The sequence below is a fragment of the Oryx dammah genome, unplaced genomic scaffold (assembly GCF_014754425.2).
Source record: "Oryx dammah isolate SB20612 unplaced genomic scaffold, SCBI_Odam_1.1 HiC_scaffold_25, whole genome shotgun sequence".
NCBI lineage: Eukaryota > Metazoa > Chordata > Mammalia > Artiodactyla > Bovidae > Oryx > Oryx dammah.
The window spans coordinates 70,392,119-70,410,374 of record NW_024070209.1 but is presented as its reverse complement, the minus strand read 5'-3'; the positions used below and the strand labels follow the sequence as shown (position 1 = coordinate 70,410,374).

Below are 18,256 nucleotides of genomic sequence, written 5' to 3'. Positions count from 1 at the left end.
TTTTGCTACATCACTTTTTGCTATGTTAGATAGGCTTTGGTTATCATTTAAGTAGCTGCCTCTATCAGTGCTGATACCACTATCACTGTTCCTGAAATGCAGACACACTCTCTGGTTGTTAGCATGGGGCCGTGCTGTGCCCCATGCCCCTGGGCCTCTGTATCCCAGGTAGAAACACGGGGCTTGCCAGGTGACCAAGTGTTTCATTCATTCCTGCTGGTTTACACCGTGTATTTGCCTTTCCTTCCCATTCCTATTCTCCTCTCAGAGGAAAATGTAATCAGGGAGCCAGGCAGCAGCAGGGCAGCAAGGACGGGGGACAGGAAGTCAAGCAGAATAAATAACCGGCTGCTGGAAGGTCAGGAGCCGGCAGCTGCATGAGAGTGATTCGATTGGATCTGGACACCCAAGTCCTCGTCTCAGTTCAGTCTCTCTGGTGTTCAGTTTCCCTGTCATAACAGTGGGCTGGAATCGGTGGTTCCTCTCCTGCAATGGAACTCAAGTTGTTGTTCAGTCGCTCAGTCATGTCTGACTCTGCGACCCCATGGACTGCAGCATGCCAGGCTTCCCTGTCCTTTACTATCTCCCTAAGTTTGCTCAGACTCATGTCCACTGAGTTGATGATGCCATCCAATCATCTCATCCTCTGTCCACCCCCCTTCTCTTCTTTCCCTCACTCTTTCCCAGCATCAGGGCCTTTTCTGATAAGTCGGCTCTTCACACCAGGTGGCCAAAGTATTGGAGCTTCAGCATCAGTCCTTCCGATGAGTATTCAGGCCTGATGTCTGTTAGAATTTACTGGTTTGATCTTGCTGCTGAAGGGACTCTCAAGAGTCTTCTCTAGCGTCACATTTTGAAATCATCGATTCTTTGGCGCTCTGCCTTCCTTATGGCTCAACTCTCACATCCATACGTGACTACTGGAAAAACCATAGCTTTGACTAGATGGTGTTCAGTTCTCTCCGGTGTTCAGTTTCCCTGTAATAGGAGCAGTGGGCTGGGCATTGGTGTTTCCTCTCCTGCAGTGGAATTCAGCTTGAGCAGGCATCAGAATCCCTGGAGGACTTGATAAAACACAGAGAGCTGGGTCCCACCCCAGGGCTGGGGGCTGGGAAGTGGCATTTCTAATGTGTTCCCAGCTAATGCTGCCCTCCCAGGGTCACAGTCTGAGAAACACAGGGCGAATGAGCCTCTCTCAGTGGTACCCTAGGATGCTGCTACCTGTGTAAGACTTTGCTGTTCTAAATATTACCTTCTATTACAGCTGCTGCCAGCAGGACACAAAGATGAACCGTTCAGTGCAAAAGAGAGAAGGCCTCTGAAATGTCCTTCCCAGGTAGGCAAGGACTGGAGGGGGCAGAGGTAGGGGTGAGGGGAATCTCCTCCTGAGTTGGGAAGAATGGTGGGGTCACAAAGAAGTGGGCTTTGCTGTGAAAGTGGGTCTCACCTGGATGAGACATTAGCCCCATTAGAGTCATGGGTCTGTTCTTCTGGGCCTGGGCACACCTAAGGTTTATACCTGTGGGCCAGGAGAACTGTTTTAATAGAACTCAGGCCCCTTCCATACCTATGCAGGACATAGGAACAAAGCCACAGCTCACCTGGCCCCAAATGCCAAGATGGGTGTCTTAAATATGTGCCTAATGTATAGTAGGTGTAGAATTAATGTTGATGAATAAATTGCTTTTTAAAAATGACAATGTAAATGAGTAGAATTCCTCTTATCATGTAATGCTGGTCAAATTTTTGTCTTTCTTGATGAATTGGTAATTTTTTTTACTGGGCTGTAAGAACTATGCAATTCATCCTATTTTTCTCTTGGCCTTGGCTCTCAGGAAACTTTAAGTTCTGTTTTCATGGAAATATACCTACTGCACCTGGTGGCATGAACCCCAGGTAGAGAGCAAGAGAAGCTGACTGTGGCAAATGGGGAATTTCAAAGTGTTAATGAACTCCTGCAGGGAACTAGTGGGCAGTACAGAGAAGAAAAGCCAGAGCATGGTTTTCTCATCATTTAAAGGATGGTATGAATGCTTTAAATTGGCCAAAGGCATTGCTGGATGATAAGACCTGATGATTCAGGGATATGGATTCCTGGATCGTGGTTACAATATTATTATCTTTCTCTGCAGGAGAATCCCTATCTGTTCACCTATAGGAACAGCAACTATCTGCCCTGGATGCTAAAGCCCCAGGTGAAGATTGAGGTACGGAGAGGTGTTCTGTGATCGACAAACATGCAAATGAACCAGGGGCAGCCCCTTGATGAGTCTTTAGAAGCTTCCAAGGGTTCTTTATGTGCTGGACTCCCGGGGGCAGGCTGGAGAGGGTGAAGGAACACATGTGTGGGTGTCCCCTGGTGCTTGAAGCAGGGCTGCCCTCCAACTCCATCTTTAAAATGATCTTGGCAACCAGCGTCCCGTGGCTTCACTGGGTATGCTGGGGGCTCAGTGCTGCCGGCTCCCTGTCTATTTTGATGTGAGGCAAGAATCTTTGTATATGATTGTGCTCAATCATGTTCGATTCTTTGCAACTCTATGGACCATAGGCCACCAGGCTCCTGTCCATGGGATTTCCTAGGCAAGAATACAGGAGTGGGTTGCCATTTCCTCCTCCAAGGGATCTTCCCAATCCAGGGATTGAACCCATGTCTCTTATGTCTCACGCATTGGCGGGCAGGTCCTTTACCATTAGCGCCACCTGGGAAACCCTAAAAATCTTCAGGCCCTCCTCAAATCTCTGACAAGCCCTTTTAAACTCATCCGAGCCCTTAATCTGAAGAGAAAGTCAAGAAAAGACAGGGAAACGGGGTGAGATCTGAAAGCAGTCAACATGGAAGTCCTCAGCCATCAGCCACCCCTTAGGGGCTGCCACACACTCACTTCCGTCTTCCTTATAACTTATCTCCTCAGTCTTTTTCTAATACTTCCTGTTGAGATTAGATAGGGCACTCCACAGTCCTCTGTGGATGCAAGAAACACTTGAAGGTTGCCATCCTCCTTCTCAGAGGACCAGGGACCAATGTGGGTTGAGACGAACTCAGTCCTAGCACCACCCCTACCTCCCTACTGGATAAAAGAGGGTGCAGTTTGCTCTGGGTGGTGAGGGCAAAGCTGATGGCCAGGGCCTGCATCGCAAAGCCTGAGAGATAACAGTCTGAAAGACTTGATTTATCAACTCATCCCACACTTTCTCACTAACATCACAGCGATAAGGATACATCTAAGAGGCAATACGGCTCAGTGAGTTGAGTGAGTGGGCTCTGGGTTCAAACCCAGACTCTTCCTATTACTGGCTCTGTGTCAGCAGGCAAAGTACTCAACCTCTCTGTGCCTTGGTTTTTCAAATCTGGGAAATGATGAGAGTCATCATCCTACCTCATAGAAGTGTTAAGTTATAAAGTATAATGCACATTTAACAGTATCTACCCAGGAAAAGGAGTATGTCAAGGCTGTATATTGTCACCCTGCTTATTTAACTTATATGCAGAGTACATCATGAGAAACGCTGGACTGGAAGAAACACAAGCTAGAATCAAGATTGCCTGGAGAAATATCAATAACCTCAGATATGCAGATGACACTACCCTTATGGCAGAAAGTGAAGAGGAGCTAAAAAGCCTCTTGATGAAAGTGAAAGAGGAGAGTGAAAAAGTTGGCTTCAAGCTCAACATTCAGAAAACGAAGATCATGGCATCCGGTCCCATCACTTCATGGCAAATAGATGGCGAAACAGTGGAAACAGTGTCAGACTTGATTTTGGGGGGCTCCAAAATCACTGCAGATGGTGACTGCAGCCATGAAATTAAAAGATGCTTACTCCTTGGAAGAAAAGTTATGACCAACCTAGATAGCATATTCAAAAGCAGAGACATTACTTTGCCGACTAAGGTCCGTCTAGTCAAGGCTATGGTTTTTCCTGTGGTCATGTATGGATGTGACAGTTGGACTGTGAAGAAGGCTGAGCGCTGAAGAATTGCTGCTTTTGAACTGTGGTGTTGGAGAAGACTCTTGAGAGTCCCTTGGACTGCAAGGAGATCCAACCAGTCCATTCTGAAGGAGATCAGCCCTGGGATTTCTTTGGAAGGAATGATGCTAAAGCTGAAACTCCAGTACTTTGGCCACTTCATGCAAAGAGTTGACTCATTGGAAAAGACTCTGATGCTGGGAGGGATTGGGGGCAGGAGGAGAAGCAAAGGACAGAGGATGAGATGGGTGGATGGCATCACAGACTCGATGGACGTGAGTCTGAGTGAACTCCGGGAGTTGGTGATGGACAGGGAGGGCTGGCGTGCTGCGATTTATGGGGTTGCAAAGAGTCGGACACGACTGAGCGACTGAACTGAACTGAACTGGGCCATGAGTTTTATATAAGAGGGAGCAATACAGCCCTTCAGGATACACTTACTGAATCCCAGCTGTGTACCACTAGCATGCAGGCTCTGTGAGGGCAGGGGCTCAGGGCAGGCATCTCATCACTGTCAGCTGAGAAACTAAAGGGGTGGGCGGATGAAGACCAGGTATAGGAGATAAAAGTGCAGACAGGCTAGTGGGTCAGCCAGCAGTGGCTGCACAATGTGCCAGGCGCTGTGAGGTTCCCGTGGGTGTTCTGAGGACACAGCTGGAAAGTGCACGACAGGAGGGAGCTGAGAAGCCGTGGGGGTGACGAAGGTGCAGCCAGGTGGGTGGGAGGAGGGAAACAGGGAGAAGGAAGAGGAAAGAAAGGGCAGAGGCGGGTATTGGGCAGAGACACGGAGGGGACAGAGAGCAAGTGGACAGTTTGGAACGCTGAGGGCCTCCTAGGCCATGCCAAGGAGGATGGACTTAATGCTGCTGTTCGTACAGAGTAGAAACATGCATATTTAACCAACAAGCATTTACTGAGCTTCTACTGTGCAGTGTTATGGGCTCTGGAAACACAATAATCGAAACAGACAAAAATTCCTGCTTTCACTGAGAATCTGGGCAAGGGAGTGATTTTTATGTTGAGAGAAAAAGAGTCCTCTGAATGGATTCAGAAGGCTAAGGAGGAAGCCTACAGGCCAGCAGCAACGGTGCTGAAGAATACAGCCATATTTTAGAAAGAAGTAATTAAGCCTGAAATTAGGCTGAGGGACTAGAGAAGAGGGGGAGGCCTGGGAGCAGCTGGAAGGGGTTTTGTGGACACTCGGTGAGTGTTGAAGGAGAGGGACAACTCCTAAAAGATGCCTAGGTTTCTATATTAAGTGGTATCTCCCCAATAGAGGCACAATTCTCACCCAGTTTCTTACATGGAAGAACCATTTCTTACTATTTCTCCATGTGTCTCCTTTCAGGTGAGAGACGGAGCAGAAATCAGGTGCTCTGACAAGGATCCCTCTGACATGGTTCCCACCTCAGGTACATGGCTCAAGTCCAGTGATTTGTAAACTCATGTGAGGTCTAAACCCATCACAGTAAGAGTAGCCTTAGGATGTCAGTCCCCACAATCTGAGATATACCTGAGAGGTTTTCAAAGCCATCTAGCTCTGTGTGTATACTTGCAAGTGCATGCCTGTATTTGATTATTCTTTAACAAAAATGTGATAACATTATCAGAAAGCATTTATTGAGCATTAACTGTGTGCTAGGCCGTGCTCTGCAAAGGGCCCGGTGTCGGGTGAGGGAGGTGATGTCATTGTCCCCGCTGGGAAGCCTCGATGAGGCAGATTTGTTCTGTGAAAAGCAGAACTACCTTAAGCAGGAAGCAAAAAGTCCATGCTCTGAGTAGGGCCGTCAGGGTGTACTCAAACACTGCACAGCGCAGGAAAGCACAAAGTCTTACACACGTGCCGTTTTCACTATTTCTGGGTATTTTCAAAATGACTGTTGCTGGGTCATGAAAGTGAGACTCATGGAATGTTCTAGGCAGAGACCTTCCCAAAGAGGGGCTGCCTAAGGGCTGAGCCTTTTCCTCCAAATGAGTCAACCTGGGGGTGATAGCTGTGTGCACCAGGCCATGGCAGGCCCCGGGTTGGGGGGGTGTGGTGGCCCACATGACTCAGAACCTCAGCCTAGGAGCATCTCTGCAACCGTGCAGTGGGTTCTCGTGCGTCCTGGGGAGTGACTTGTGTGTTCATTGATTTGTTCCCTTGTTTACTCATCTATTAGACGATTGTTCAATGCCTCCTACGTGCCTTCCAGGATAGAAAGCAAAGTTTGGAGATGTTACGGTATGCAAATCTTTGTGGGCAGGTTGTCTCCTTTTGCTGAGTGTTAGTAGAACAAGTAAGTGTCAGCTTGCCCTTCATGCCTGTCTTAGCTCTACACACTCTAATCAAGCCAAGTGACTGGCAAGTAAGTTAAAAATCTCATGGAACACTTCAGTACGTAACTGGCTCTTGACTAAGTTGCAGAAGAATGGAATAGGTGATAAAAGTCTTACACAAACACAGCATCTTTATGCTTCTTCCCCATATTAGTGACAGCCTCTTCCTGTTGGCTAGTTTGCTAGCAGAATTTTAGTAACAGAAACAAATTATTAGCTTCATATGTAGACTCTCCAGTAGCAAAAGCTCAAAGATGTATGTGTATATGTATATTACATATGCATGTGTGTATATACATATATGTATACACGTGTCTATACATATATGTGTGTACATATATGTATGTTTGTGTAAGGAGAGGGAGGGTGGTGTTTGTTTTAATAGCCATACTCTCTACAGTGAAATGATATCTATCCTCTTTTAATCTTATCATTCTAAAAGGATGGTCTCTAAAGATATTGCAATCTGTCCAGATTATGTTCCTATCACAACAGTGATAAGCAATCCATTAGAACATATCTGAACATCTGAAAGCCAAATGAAACATGAACCTCTCCTTTATCCCCTGACCCTGGAGATGGTCCTGTTTATTGGCACTTGAAGATGTAAGCACAAGAAATCTTGAGACCTTGAGGTATGAGATGCTCTGGTGATAGTTGTTTGGATAAGCAGGTGGACAGATACAGGCACCCTTGATCTAACCAAGTAGGCCTGGGAACAAAATGCCGGCACTGGCCTACTGGGTGGCAGTGCTCAAGGGCTAATGCTGGGTTGGCCCCTCTGAGTAACCCCGCTAAAATGCGTCATTTCGAAAAATGGCCACAGCTAACTGGACAAAAATGAAAAATACATTTCATTACTGCACTTGATATCTGATTGGACATTTTAATCACACTTGTGGCTGTTAGGGCAGGAGAAAGACTTAGCACCGGGTCACGCTATTATCACCCTTGATAATTGTCACATTTTTGGTGAGGTCATTCAACCTTCTGGAGACCATGTTTACAATTTCTAATTGAGATGAAGGCAGCTGATATGTACTTATAAGAGCAGATCATCTATCTTTACATCACCAGTGACTCAGCACATGGTGGGAGCCTGATAAACGCTTGTTGAACTTATCTTTACTGCGGAGTATTTCTACTTCAGCAAATCAGAAATTCCCAGGGTTGAAAAAGATCCTAAAAACCCATTGCACCAAAGTGCCTTCCATTAAGACAATTTTTCACTGAGACTTTCTTATCAAATAACTGTTTTACCTTCAGAGTTATTTTCAAAAACCTTTTTTGTAGTCCCCTTTTCTCTCTCAAACCAATCCACCATATACACCCAGCTAATGAACAAGTGATAATTTCAAAATAAGATACTGCCTTCATCAACAGGCCACAGCCCCTGGCCGCCCAGGTGCCTCACATCACTCCACCCGGAGCCCGTAGGTGATAAACCTCTTCCGCTGATCTGTGGGGTTTGGGATGAGATATGTAGAGCTGATGTAAGTAATTTTTATTGCCAGTTGCTGTCTGGTAGCATGAATAAGTGAATGCACGCATGCACGCTTCTAGTTTCCTCCTTCTGGTCAGTGGGCTGTGGCTTGTGTTCATGCTCAATCATGTCTGACTCTCCACGCCCCTATGATTTTCAATGCATACATAAAATTTATTGAATGCTACCTCCTGTGGGCTTTATAACTTCATAAGTACTTACATCATTTTGTATTACTTCATGGCCCTGTTCATAAGATCACTGGGATAAGTTTAAAAAAAAAATACAATGGGCCTTGAGGATGACTTAAGGTTTTCCCAGTGAGAAAAGGAGTAACGTTTTGTAAACAGAAGAGTGGCAATAAGGAGCCAGAAAGGGTACTGGCTGTCTATTGAAGTTGGCTATCTTGAAGTCAAGCTGCTAATTCCGTGCAAAGGGGGAAAATTCATAGCATTTGAAAGTAGAACAAAGTTAATTCTATGCCACTGTCACCAATAGTATAAATTAGAACAAGTCATTTCTAAGTCCCTGACAGCATTTATTTAAAATGAGCGATTCCAGCGCTGATGTTGAAATAGCCCAGGTTGCAGCACTGTGACCACCAGGGGCTTCGCTTCATTGTGAGTCAGTGGTGAGCTGTCCAGGGCACATACTGTCCAGTGTGCATCCAGAAGCTGTTTCTAGAGTCACCACATGCTCATGAGTCTTGGGACCTAACTAGCCTGTGACTAGGAAGTCATGATGCCCCGCAGGGAAGAACAGCCTGCCTGTCCCCTGGTGGTGCAGAGGTTAAAGCATCTGCCTGCAATGTGGGAGACCTGGGTTTGATCCTTGGGTTGGGAAGATCCCCTGGAGAAGGAAATGGCAACCCACTCCAGTATTCTTGCCTGGAAAATCCCATGGACAGAGGAGCCTGGTGGGCTGCAGTCCACAGGGTAGCAAAGAGTTGGACACGACTGAGTGACTTTACTTTGTCCCCTTGGCGGGACCCACCTACTGAACAAGTTCAAACTCACCCCAAGACACTTGGATGAATGTATTTCCCTTCCCTGCAGTTTCCATCATTTAGAGCTTCAAGAGCTGTAAAGTCTCTGATACAGAGCCTCTTCCTTAGCCTTTAATTCAGCTGAACACATTTCTTGAGCTCCTATGTGCCAGTCACATATTTTTTCATGTAAACTCATGCCAAAGCACTTCAAAGACAGGAACATAGACTAACCTGGGCCAGCATTTACCACCACTGCAAAAGTCCTTATATAAGTCCCTCAGATCTGAGCGCAAAGGGTTGGGCAGCTCTAGCTGACAATTGAGAGAAAGTTGGTTTTTCAGATTATAGCCCCAGGTAGTTTAAGAACTCCCAAGCGTCAAAGCTTCTCCCTGCCGTTCCTTTTTGTGTCCAGTGGGCACTTTCCCCATTCTGTAGTCTAGTCAACCATTTTCTGGTAATTTGTGAACTTTCATCATAGTTCAGATGGCCTTCTGATAAGAGGCCCCTTCTGTAAAAATGTTGATGAGTTAACAATATGTTTATCAACTTCTTTCGAGGTGATGGACAATCTGTGCCGGATAATGTTTAGGCTAATCAGCCCACACACATTTAATCTTATCTCTGAAGAGTTCTCTCCCCAAGGAGAGCAATAGCTAAAGTGCTTTGCTGTGGTTCCAGGCTGTGTCTTTATCACATATGATGATATTAACAAAACTCAAATCGAGGATTCCAGAATAACAAGGCAATGAAATGTGTGTGCAGGGTTCTATTTTAATAAGATCCCAGATGAGTCAAACTTCTTCCATCTCTATTTGGTTCTTTTGGTTTATTATCTCTTACAGGTCATTTCTTACAGAATGACCAACAGGAAGCCACCCCTTCCAATATGCATATCAAGCCATATACATGTATGTACACACACAGATGTGGACATACATGAGCACACATACATGTGTGTGTTTCCTTTCTGCCTGCTACAAATTTAGGAGGCAGAAATGGCCAGCTTCAGCCACCCCTTTAGAATACTGTAACGTGCTTTCCAAGCAAATCTCTCATCTCCTCCACATTTTACCAGCCCCAAAGATTTCCCCTAACCTTTGCACACTCGTTAGTGTTCCCAGAATTCACTGTATTACACATTATGGCAACAAGAATACGGTGATTGGCCATCATCATCAGAAGCTAAAATAAACCCTCTAGAGTTGAGGAGAGGAGGTCTTAGTTTTCATTTTGTTGCCTTTTTTACCCAGATCCTGATTTCTTTGAGAAGAGGTCATTTTGGAGTTCTCAGGCTCAGCCCCATGGATGTGTGCTAACGTCTGCAGCTGGCTTTGTGATTTGATATTGTTCTTCTAACCACAGAGCCTTGGGCCCACCCCAGACCTACTAAATCAGAAACTCTGAGGGTGGGGACCAGCCATCTGTGTTTTAACAAGCTCTCCAGATGATTCTGATGCATGCTCAAATTTGAAGACCACTAATCTCTATATTTTGCGTACACACATTCACAGCTATGCATGGTTTAGTTTGCATGCTGTCATAGGAAAGAAGCAGGGACTTTTACTTTTCCAATGAGAGCAAATTCTCAGGGGGAGCAACAGTTCCCCATAGGCGGACAGCATAGCAGTCAGGTAGACAAGATGTCTCCACGGAGGGAACAAGACCTGGAGATCCCTTTGAACATTGTTTCCGCTGAGTGTGAGCACAGCTTCCCATGCAGATGCGATCATACAACATGCTAATGAGTGAAGTAGACTCTAGGTAGTCAGGTGGTGTCGAAAGCATCTTCGTCTAGGTTTCACCACCCTCATCATAGAGTGACTTGGTAAAGAAGAGCTGTTGAGAGAACCTCCTGGAAGGTAGATTTTAGTTTATGTATCTTAAGCAGTGGCTCACTGAAATGAAAGTTTTCTTGCCCTGTTGGAGTAGTGGGCCACTCCCTGGTATAAATGCTACATTAGACTTCTTCCCAGGCTGAATGGTAATTGACCAGTTAGTGCAGCATCACACAGCTAGAGACCACGGAAGGCACATCTGAGGAAAGACGGAGCTGTGTCAAAGTCGGGGTGACTATGGGAAGAGGTACTCCAGGGAAGTGGGAGGTACAAGGGGGAGTAGGAGGTGAGCTTGTGATCTGACGAAGGAATGGGAGAAAGGTGGTACACCCACACAATAGGATATTAGCCGTAAAAAAGCACGAGGTACTCCCAACTGCTACAACATGGGGAACCTTGAAAACAGCATGCAAATGGAGGAAGCCAGACATACCGGTCGCGTTTTGTGTGATTCCATTTATATGAAATATCCAGAATAGGTAAATCCATAGGCAGAGAGCAGACAGTGGCTGTCACAGGCTGGAGGGAGGGAAGAGTGACTGGCTTAGTGCGTACAGGTCTCCCTTGGGGGCGATGAAAATGTTTTGGAACTAGATAGAGGTCATGCTTGCACAACACTGGGAATGTACTAAAGGCCGCGGAACTGTTGATTTTTAAGTGGTTAATTTTATGTCATGTAATTTCGCCTTTTTTTTTAATAGTCAATAGTATAAAGGCATTTCCCTTTTCACTTCAGAAAAACTGAGCTGATTTTTTTCTAATAAAATATAAAATAAAATATGATATTTTATCCCAAATATCAACAGATCCTAGCATAGATGAAGTATAGGTTCCACCTCCACCACAACCCCTCCTCACTCCCAGATCAGGTCATCAGGGACTGTTTACGCCCTGAGGATAACTGTCCACCTGTGGCATCAGGTTCACCCAACACCAGCAGATGCCTCTCTGAAAGTGGGGCCACCTTCCAGCTCCCCAGCCCTGTGCCCAGGCGCCCCAAGGAGGAGACTGGCAGTCAGGCTCCACAGCTGCTACTGCTGGGCTTTAGGACAAGGATGGGCTTTGAGCATCTTTGTCCAAACGCAATTTCCCTACTTTGTGTTAGTCTTCCTAGAACACTCTTCCCTGATTCAGAGGAGACAGGAAGCCCACCTTCTGTTCATCTTTGCATTCAGTTCACAGGCTGAAGCTGGCTGACATCAAGGTCATCGGAGCCCTGGGCGACTCGCTCACGGTGAGTCATGGATGGTGGAAGGAAGGGCAGGAGAAGAGAAGATCTTGGTTCACAGGAGAATCTCACTTCGAGCCCTTAGAGCTGCCATCATCCTTGCAACCTCAGTCCCTCTCCACCTCCCTACCCACCCTGGAATCCAGCATTCCCTACTGGCGTTGAGTTTTCCACTGCCATTCTAGCCTCATCTTTCTTCTCCTAACATTGGATTGAGAGAGAGAGAGCAGGAAGTGGGGGGCCCAGAGGGAGCCCCTGAGATAGAAGTGACCCCGCCCAGACCACACAGCCTGTCGGTGGTGGTGGGGGGACAGTGTGAGGCGTAGGGCCCCTTCAGAGACCGGATGCTTTGTTCTGTCCACGTAGGAAAGCTAAGGGGCCGTGCCGAGGGCCACGTGATGATGCAGCAGGAACTGGTGCTAATGGAGGGGGAGAAAAACCAGGGTCAGGGGAAGAGATGGAAGTACTAACGATGATTCAGCCTATGTCTGCAACTGCCCTGTGGTGACCTCCCAGGCCCCACAAACAGCAATCCAGAAAAAGCAGAATCAAGTCCTTAGAGCGCCGGGGTGGGAGGCGGGGGTCCCTGCTTCTGGTCCACAGCAGCTCGTTACAGAGGAGTCCAGCTTCTGCTCTCCGGGTCAGTAAGGTCAAGGGCCTCCAGCTGAATTTCCCCCCCAACTACCAGCTGACACCTCTGATGTCTGTGGCCTGTTCACATTGATATGATCTCACTCAGTTTCCTCAATAAAATCCTGTGACGTATCTCCTCAAACTTAAACCAACAAAGAAGGTGAAGCTGGATGAGGCAAAGTGAGTACCACGGCCACAGAGCCTGTAAGTGCTGGATACGGACAGAACTCTCAGGCCCTGACCCTGAGGCCAGAATCCTGTCTCTGTCCCGTAGCCCTCTTCTCCATGACCCCTCACGACTCTTTGCCCCAAAGGCGGGGACACCTCTCCTGGAGGCCAGCCTTCCCCCCGCTTCCTTGAAATGGCTTGTCTCAGAAATAACAGGCGTCAGGCAAGGGACATGAACCTGCAGTGTGTCACGTGGTGGTTTTAAAAGACTCTGCTCTTTCTGTAGCTGAGGAGCAGGTACATGGCATTTCGTTTTAATTTTTCACGTTGTACATATGAGAGCTCTATTCATATCAAAGGATTATAATATACTTCCTTTTATTATATAGTTCACAGTTTTTAGAAAAATGGGGCCCTGAAATGGGGTTTTCCTTTGGAAAACCACGCTGCAGTCTAATTTCCAGAGCACTTTTGCCAGCCTGGTGTCTGGGAAGGGTTTCCCAGGGTGGGTTCCAGGATTCCCAGTGGGAGCATGCACTCATTTCTGACAAGGCAGGATTCACATCAAGACATGGTGCTGTCAAGACTCTGGGTTCTAAAGGGCTTGGCATTCTGGCCTGGCCAGGAGAAGAACACAGACCCTCTGGTGAGCAGGCAAGAAAATCACCCCCGGTGTTGTTCTCTTTTCAGGCAGGTAACGGGGCCGGGTCCAAGCCTGGAAACGTCCTAGACGTCTTGACTCAGTATCGAGGTCTGTCCTGGAGGTGAGTACGGCCGTGGTGAGGCCGAGATGCCTCGTCGTCACAGGACAGGGGAGGATCCCCCAAGCATGTAGAAAACAAGTTCTCTAGCAGAGAGATGAGTCACCTGGTGCTTTTCCATGAGAAATTTCTAAGTTTAATTTAAGGAAGGTATTTATCAGCTTTCCCAAACCACTATTTTCTCCCAAACAAGTCTGGACCTGAACAGGAGGAGTTTAGGGGAGAACCTACTCAAACATTTGGGCTGGAAAAGATTGAGCTTCCATTTCTCCCTCTGGGCAGTAGTCTCAGAAGTAGGCAGCAGCCATCAGAACCACAGCTGTGTCTGAGTCCCAGCTGCCTGCTCTGTGTGACCTTGGGCAAGTTATTCAACCTCTCTGAACTGGTCTCATCTTTGATGCAGAGACAATAATACTGGCTTAGCGTTGTCAGGAGGCTTGCATGCTAAGTCGCCTCAGGCATGTACGACTTTGTGCGACCCCACGGACTGTAGCCCACCAGGCTCCTCTGTCCATGGATTCTCCAAGCAAGAATACTGGAGTGAATTGCCAGGCCCTTCTCTAGGGTATCTCCCAACCCAGGGACCAAAACCACATCTCTTAAGTCTCCTGCATTAGCAGGCGGGTTCTTTACCACAAGTGCCCAGGTCACGAGGCTTAGAGAGAATTTAAATGCCTAGCACAGTGCCTGACAGAAAGGAAGGTAAAAATGGTAGCTGGGATCACTACTGAAGGGCCTTCATTTAACAGACGAGGAAGCATGGCTCAGAGAAGACAAGTAACCTGTCCAAGATCACACAGTCAGATGATAAAGGAGCAAAAAGTAGGATAGATGGCTCCTGACCCCTAATCCAGCACCTCTCCTAATCATGTATATATATATCATGTATATATATATCTTGTGCACGCTGGTCCTGCTCTGCCTGTAATCAAATCCAGGCACCGCAGACTGTGGTGAGCACCACTCCAGCTTCACCTTTGAAAGTCTGGCTCATGCCAGCATGAGAGGGCAGATTTGGTGTTTCCTCAGCCTGCAATCCATCATCCCTGGCACCAGCTTGGACCTCAGTGCTGAGTCCCTGGCCTCCTCCCTGATAATGCTCCGCAGAGTTAAACCCCAAACCATTTTGAGAACCTTTGAAATGTTCCCAGATGTACTTGGCAGAGAAGGAGGAGATATGGAAAAGCAGGGAATCCAATCAACTCTGGAACGCTGTGTATTTTCCTGCCTAGAAACCCATCCAACTTTGATTTCCTTGGAATTTTAGAAGTGATTTGGAAGATGGAGAAGGCTCTCTAGAAGACACCCTTTAAAGACGGGTTTTCTCCAAGCCAAACAGAAAGAAAACCATGAGGGCAAACCTTTTTTTCTTCCTTTTAATGAAGGGGCCCACTTAATTCCCTTGCCTCGAGGTTAAAGCTCAAACTTAAAAAACAAATGTCAGCCTCGTCGGTTTAAACGAGTTTCTTATTTGGACATTCTGGTTTGTGGGGCAAGTAGAGAAAAGTTGCTGTGTTCTGGGTTTTTTTTTTTTTTCCCCGACTTTTTCTACAGAAATAATGAGGAAAGGGAAAGACCCAAGCCCCCAGAGTGTTTCTCAGGAGGAGGAAGGTGTGTCTTGGTGGTGTCTGGGGTGTTTCAGCGTTGCTGGCAGTTTTAACCTTCATTTTCTTTTTTGTCCCCACGACGACGACGTAGTGTGGGCGGCGACCAGAACCTCAGCAGCGTCATCACCCTGCCCAGTGAGTACGCGCTCCCCCGGGGTTCGGGGCGGGCCCGCCGCAGCCCTGCGCGTTTCGGCAGCTCCCCCTGGCGGTGACCGTGGGCTTAGCAGGGAACCGGGCTGCAGAAGACAGCCGTGTTCGGCAGGGGGCGCTGCTTCCCCAAGACGGTCTCCTCGCTCTGCTTCTTGAGAGTAATTAAAGCCTTGCAGATTTTTTCTTTAAAAAAAAAAAAAAAAATTGTATTTGTCTGAGGAAGGAAGAGAGTAAGAGAGAAAGAATGCTCCATCTAGCTCTTAGTGCAAGTTATTATTAAGAAGTGATTGAAGAAGGAAGGAAAGGAAACCCCTCTCTGCTTAGCCTGTCATTCTGACCAGAGTATCTTTCTGGGAGGCGTTGACTTAGGCTTGGACTGCGTTAGGCACCACTGCATACAAAGACGTTGAATTCCTGTGTGTCCGGTTTAGGGAAAGCTGCTATGGCAGCAGCAGAGATGAAGTTACCTTGTTCAGGCCATGCAAACACAGCAATATTTGGGGCGCAGCATTTTCCTTAAATTGCTTCATCAACAACCTGTTTGGAATGATTTGTTTAAGCCTGACCACATTCTTTCAGTGGTGTTATCTTATTCATCTTTTCATTCTCCTTAGTGCATACACAGTGCTTGTTCTTAAAGCACACACAAAACGTGTTATTTTCCCTCAGAATCTTCTGGCTAACAATTTTGCCTGAGAGGAATTTAATCGGTCCCATTCTCGTTTGCTTTTCTTGTAATTATCCCTTGGTAATATATCTTTAGCAGTTAAGAAATTGTTTCAGCTCTAAAGTCAGACTCTGATGATAAAGATGGCTTGATTGCTACATAAGCAGAACTGGTTGGACTTCATGTGCTATCTGTTCCTGCTATTTGCAAATCCTGTTGAGTGTAAGTAGGTACAGTTCTGTGGCACAAGTACCGCTTGTCTTCTTTATTTTTAGGTCCACACAAAAGAGCTATGAATAAACTCCACTATCACTAGGAGATGGTTGGCGTTGCTTTTGTGAATGTAATTGACTGGGCTGTGAGCTGGGCTAGTGTACGCAACGGTTTGCTGGGCTCTCTGATTGCCATGCACTTGTGGTCAATAACATGACTGGAAACCATCCGATTCAAGGTCATCCACTAAAGTGATTTGTGGAAAAACTGAGAAAAAGTCACACCTTAGATGGATGCCCCTGACAAGCTTAGCTCAGCAGTGGAGCATTGCCTATTCAGACTTCCTTACTAAAGCTGTGAAGACAGATTGATGGTAGGGACCAGATAATCTATGTGGAAATAATCATATAGCCATGTGTTGGAAAACTTATGAAAACATAGGGTCAGAGCGGAAGCTCAATTCAACTCCCTCTTCAATTTAATCCAGCAAATACTCCTGCGCTGGGTGCTTGCGAAACAGGACAATTAGACAAGGCCTCTGCCCTGATGACATTACTAATGTCTGTTTAGGGCCATGTCTCCCTAAAGACAGACACACATACCAATCATTATTGCCACGTACAAAGTTTAGGGGAAAATAAATAAGAAAGTTGTTAACCTTGCCTTTTGAAAGGGGGCTTTAAGAACTGGAAATCATCAGATAAGGAAAGGGAATGGACCGTTCTAGGCAGAGGTAACTGCATGCCCCAGCAAGCTCTCACCCTGTCCAATGACTAGTGCCTTTCTGTGACATTCCTGATAATACCTAGGTAGCCAGAGATGGATTCTTCCAGTAATGAGGAGTCTAGGACAATCTCTTCCATTTTCAGCTAGCTCTCTAGTGATCTCACAATGCTTCCTTCTAATGAGTAGAAATCAGAGTAGCTATCATCCCTTTGTACAATGTCCCCAGAGCCACAGGGAATGAATTCAGTCCCTCTGGGTTGCACAGGCCCTGTAGCAGTGCTTGGTTGCAGAGAGCACCCTGCTGGATGGCATGGTGCCTGAAAGTCCAGACTGATACCTAGCCAGTTCTTTGCCACAGCTGAGAAGATTGTAGGTCTGGAAAAAATACCCTGTGTTAGAGCTGCAAGACTAGGTTTCTAGTTTAGGATTCTATGCTTAGTAACTGTATGACTTTTAACAGTTTTCCTAGCCTTTCTGAACTTTGAGTTATTCTTACTTCAATCCATAAACATTTATTGAGCACATGCGAGGCTCTGGGACCACTGACCTTATGCTTCTGCTCTGACCCTGTGTTTTCTTAAGTTTTCCAACACATGGCTATATGATTATTTCCACATAGATTATCTGGTCCCTACCATCAATCTGCTTGTAGGAGTTCTCAGCCAAGTTGTGGGCAGAATGCAAAATGAAAAGGGTGGATCCAGCATGGTAAAGGCATTAGAATGAGTGAGATTGAAAAGCTGAACAAAATTGGCAGCAGGTAGACTGACCAGAGTAGGTGGGGGAATAGAGCCTGAAAATCAGAAATGAAAAAGGAGATGCTATTACTGAAATGGTTGGGAAGATCCCCTGGAGAAGGAAATGGCAACCCACTCCAGTATTCTTGCCTGGAAAATCCCATGGATGGAGGAGCCTGATAGGCTACAGTCCACGGGGTCGCAAGGAGTCGGACACGACTGAGCGACGTCACTTCTTCACTTCTTCATGAGAGAATATTGTGAACAATTATATCCATACAACAAAATATTATTTGCCAATAAAAAGGAATGAAGTACTAATACATGCTATAACAGAGATGGAAACTGATAACACACTAAGTGAAAGAAGCCAGTCACAAAAGATGTTGTATTCTACGGTTCCATTCTTATGAGTGTCCAGAGTAAGCAAACCTATAGAGACGGAAAGGAGATTAGTGGTTGCCATGGGGCTGGAAAGCTGAGTGCTGAAGAACTGATGCTTTTGAACTGTGGTGTTGGAAAAGATTCTTGAGAGTCCCTTGGACTGCAAGGAGATCAAATCAGTCCATCCTAAAGGAAATCAGTCCTGAATATTCATGGGAAGGACTGATGCTGAAGTTGAAACTCCAATACTTTGGCCACCTGGTGCCAAGAACAGACTCATTAGAAAAGACCCTGATGCTGGGAAAGATTGAAGGCAGGAGGAGAAGGGGATGACAGAGGATGAGATGGTTGGATGGCATCACTGACTCAATGGAAATGAGTTTGAGCAAGC

General features: G+C 46.4%; 1 protein-coding gene across 1 annotated transcript in view; it reads left to right on the top strand.

The window, feature by feature from the left end:
• Positions 1–18,256, top strand: part of PLB1 (phospholipase B1) — a 90,786-nt gene that overhangs the window by 15,716 nt on the left and 56,814 nt on the right. Inside the window, exons 9-14 of the mRNA XM_040225697.1 lie at positions 1,265–1,336; positions 2,133–2,207; positions 5,315–5,378; positions 11,767–11,825; positions 13,311–13,384; positions 15,080–15,123. Of these exons, the coding sequence (XP_040081631.1) occupies positions 1,265–1,336; positions 2,133–2,207; positions 5,315–5,378; positions 11,767–11,825; positions 13,311–13,384; positions 15,080–15,123 (388 nt within the window). The remainder of the gene's footprint in view (positions 1–1,264; positions 1,337–2,132; positions 2,208–5,314; positions 5,379–11,766; positions 11,826–13,310; positions 13,385–15,079; positions 15,124–18,256) is intronic.